Below are 3,670 nucleotides of genomic sequence, written 5' to 3' on the forward strand. Positions count from 1 at the left end.
TGGAAGCTTTTAAACTTGAACAGGACCTATGAGCTGGTAAGACAAGCCATGACACAAACCCCAGCTGAACACTATGGGCAGGTATGTGACAGCCTGTGGCTGTGCTCTGCAGCTCCAGGAGTCTGGCAGTGACAGGTCACTCACCAGTGCAGCTAAACCTCCTGTGCTCCCAGAAACACTCCTTTACCTTTACTGTGCTAGGTTAGGTGAACTGAAAGCTGCATAATAAAAAGCACAGCCTCAGGCTGTATTAGCCTAAACTGATTTCTACTGGGTTTGAGTAAGGAGTACATCTCATCCATGCTGCACCCTTTTTCCTTTGTGGCCCAGTCCCAACTCCAGGGCCCTATATAAGAGTGAACACAAAAACAAATGAGGCAGACTTTTTTACCCACTGAAGGGATTGGTGAATGCCATGACGCTGCTGCTTTGCCAGCCAGAATCACTGTGAATAATGTAGTTTTTTCAAGAAATCAAGTATTTCATTAAACTTGCCACCTTGATTAAAGTAAGAGGGTATCTGGGGGAATGGAATAAGAAGCAATTTCATTCTGATCACCATCCCACTTACACTCTACTGTACCTACCTACATTAAGTGGAAAAAGGAGGAATTAAAAAGCTTAGGGAATCAATGTCTGTTTCTCAAAAAATTATAATACCTTCAGAACTATGAAAACCAAGTATTTCCTTTCCATGTTTGTGATTTTTGAGATTTCAGCACTTTCAAACTTATTGATTCTCACTGATTGCAATGTTATGTTGTATGCAGTATTCCATACTGAATGAAATAAGTATCAGCCAGCAATTATCCCTGTTTTATAGAGAACTTGATCACACTCTCAAATTAAAGCAGGTATTAGTGCGCTATACTGCTAATGGCAACAAAATTGCTTCACATTCTAAGAATACCCCTCTCTGAAATGTTTTAAAATACCTAACCAAGTGATGCTATGTATTCCTATGTAACATTCAATTCTTTAAAAATATGATTTCTTGAAAAAATTCTCAGTCTAAACATATATCGACACTAGATTTTGTTCATTTTCATTTCTTATATTATATCTGATAAAGTTTCTGCTTTAGATCTTAACTACAAGCTATAGTTTCTAATTGTTGCTCTGCTTCCGCAGCCATGGCTGCTGCCTGTAACTGTTCTGTTTCACTCTGGATGGAATTGGCTGTAGTAACTTGTTTTCTTTCACTGTGCATATTGTTCTCATGCCTTTTTAGGTCAGATGCCTTAGCAAATGCTTTAGTGCAGGAACTGCAGACAAAAGGTTTCTCTCCTCGGTGTCTTCTTTCATGGTCCTTGAGATGGGACTTGTGCTTGAAAGCCTTATCACACATATGGCATGCAAATGGCCTCTCATTACTGTGAACTCTTTCATGCTTTTTTAGATCTGGTGCGCGAATAAAAGACTTTCCACACACCTCGCAACTGTAAGGTTTGTAGCCTGTGTGTATTTTCAAGTGCTCTTTCAAATGAGCTTGCGTGGTAAAGCCCTTTGTACACATTTCACAAACAAACGGCCTATCAGCAGTGTGTAACTTTTCATGTTTTCTCAATCGCGCTTCGTCAGAAAAGGTCTTGCCACAAGCCTGACATACAATATGTTCCCTGTGACCATAAAGTAAGTACTCAAACTTCATATCCCCAGCTGCCGTGGTCCAGCCAGGTGTCTGTTCATCTTTCACTTCACTTATGCCATCGTTAAATGTCAAAGCCTGAGGGGTCTGAGATCCTAAGTCTTTAGATTCAGTCGTTTCCATAGGCTCTACTTCTTGGCCATAGCAGTTTACTTTTCGAACTTCTTCACTTCCCAACTCTTTCAGAATTGCCTCTTGCACTCTCAGGGTAGTTGTTGGTGACTTTCCATCTTCCTGACTTGGAGGAGTTCCTTCCACTGTCACATCTGATGGACTATCATCATGATCTCCAATTTCTTCCACCTCATCATCTTGTGTATCATTGGGTTCTCCCATAGGACGGTTTATTTTTAGACAGTACTTGCTCTTGGACTGTGTGTTGTCTTCAGGACTAGAAACATCACGTTTTTGAGAGCAGAGTTTATCGAGAAATCGAATACCGAGGATCTGGCCTGAAGACATCATCAAATTTACATCCTCTTTCTTAACAGATATCTTTGCAGTATACATGTAATTGAGAACTTCCTCAAAAATATCAGAACGAAGAAAATCTATTTCTATTACTGATGAACTATCAACTTCCAGTTTTTTGAAAAGCTTTTTGAAGTAGGTACTGCAGGCAGCAAGCACACACCTATGGGCTCTGAACTTAACATCTTCAACCACAATAGCTATGTCACAAAATTCTCCTTCCAAACGTTGTTCATTCAATGTTTTCAGGAACACAGTTTTGTGATCGTCGTCATTATATTTAATGGTTTCAGACATACTGATGAAAAACTCCTGTAAAATAACAAGGGAAAGTTTTGTAATTTTTATAAAGCAGTCTGAGTCATAAAATCCCAACAGACGAAACCATTTACATACTAAAAAAATTGTCAAATAATTTTTTTTCTTAATATGATCAGAAAAAGCTTTTAGGTTATACAAGCATTACTCTGAAACTTATTTTAAAATTGTAAATACATAAACGTCTTTCCTTTTCACTTTACAATTACTCACTTTTATTTATTGATTCAGTTATACAAAACTGGAAACCTCCTCTGTGAAACTGCAATTCTCAGTAAATGTATGATCCAACTCTTAAGTAATTCTTACAGCTAAAGAAAACGTTAATACTAAAAATGTGTAAGAAATACTCTGTGTCAGCACAACAAACTGAATGTGAAATATCAAATATAAGCCTTACCATGAACAACGTGGGAAATTTTCTGAGCAAATGATTATTAAATATTTGACAGATTAGCCCTCAGACTGGGCCACCTTCAGCCTGAAAGACAGGAAGATAATAACATTTCAAGAAGTTATAAGATCTATTCCAAAAATTATTTTAAATTTGTATGTTAAAACACAGCACTCTCAATTATTTTATGTTAGACAAAATGCACTGTTAAAATACTCAGTTATTTTTCAGTGGTACTACAGTTCTACTGCATAAACTGCTCTGATAACGTTGTTGATATAAATCATGTGTTTACTTTTCTCTGGCTACTGCACTTCCCTGGCTCCACTTTCCTGCTACTTACTTCGCGCTACACCTAAAAGTCTGAAAAACCTCCACAGGAATCACTACAGTCAACCCAGTAACCAACCCATCAAGAAGCTGATTAGTCTTCTGCTGAACCAGAGATTTGAGCAACCCTAGCAGAGGGTCTGGCAAGCAGATTGGGCATCCCAAAGGACAGCAGACTGTGCTATGGGCAGATGAGCATCAAGGACCAGGGAAAGAGACACCAAGTGTACCAGATCTCCAAACAATGGAGATATCCAAAGAGCAGAAGCATAATGCCAGACACATAATTCAAATTATTTAATCCCAATCACTGGCATCTCATTGTGACAGAAAAAGGAAACATAGCATAGAGGAGGGAAATTTAATAATGGTTCAGAACAAATCCTCCATCACCTGGCACAGAGCTGCTGGGAACTTCCTTCCTAAATTCTATGACATTCTACAACAGGTATGATGACAGGTATGCAACTTCCACTCTTGGTGCAGTGTGTTTCACATGGTATGGGAAC

The 3,670-nt window shown here is 38.6% G+C and overlaps 1 protein-coding gene across 1 annotated transcript; it reads right to left on the reverse strand.

Moving 5' to 3' along the window:
• ZBTB14 (zinc finger and BTB domain containing 14) lies at positions 1-3,082 on the reverse strand. Its single transcript, XM_029959449.1, has 2 exons — positions 2,838-3,082; positions 1-2,431 (listed from the first exon to the last, which is right to left on the reverse strand). The coding sequence occupies exons 1-2, from the start codon at positions 2,838-2,840 to the stop codon at positions 1,088-1,090; spliced, it is 1,347 nt and encodes a 448-aa protein (XP_029815309.1). The 5' UTR covers positions 2,841-3,082; the 3' UTR covers positions 1-1,087.
• Positions 3,083-3,670: the final 588 nt, after the last annotated feature.

The sequence above is a fragment of the Manacus vitellinus genome, unplaced genomic scaffold, assembly GCF_001715985.3.
Source record: "Manacus vitellinus isolate BGI_N305 unplaced genomic scaffold, ASM171598v3 scaffold_1_pilon, whole genome shotgun sequence".
Taxonomy (NCBI): Eukaryota; Metazoa; Chordata; class Aves; order Passeriformes; family Pipridae; genus Manacus; species Manacus vitellinus.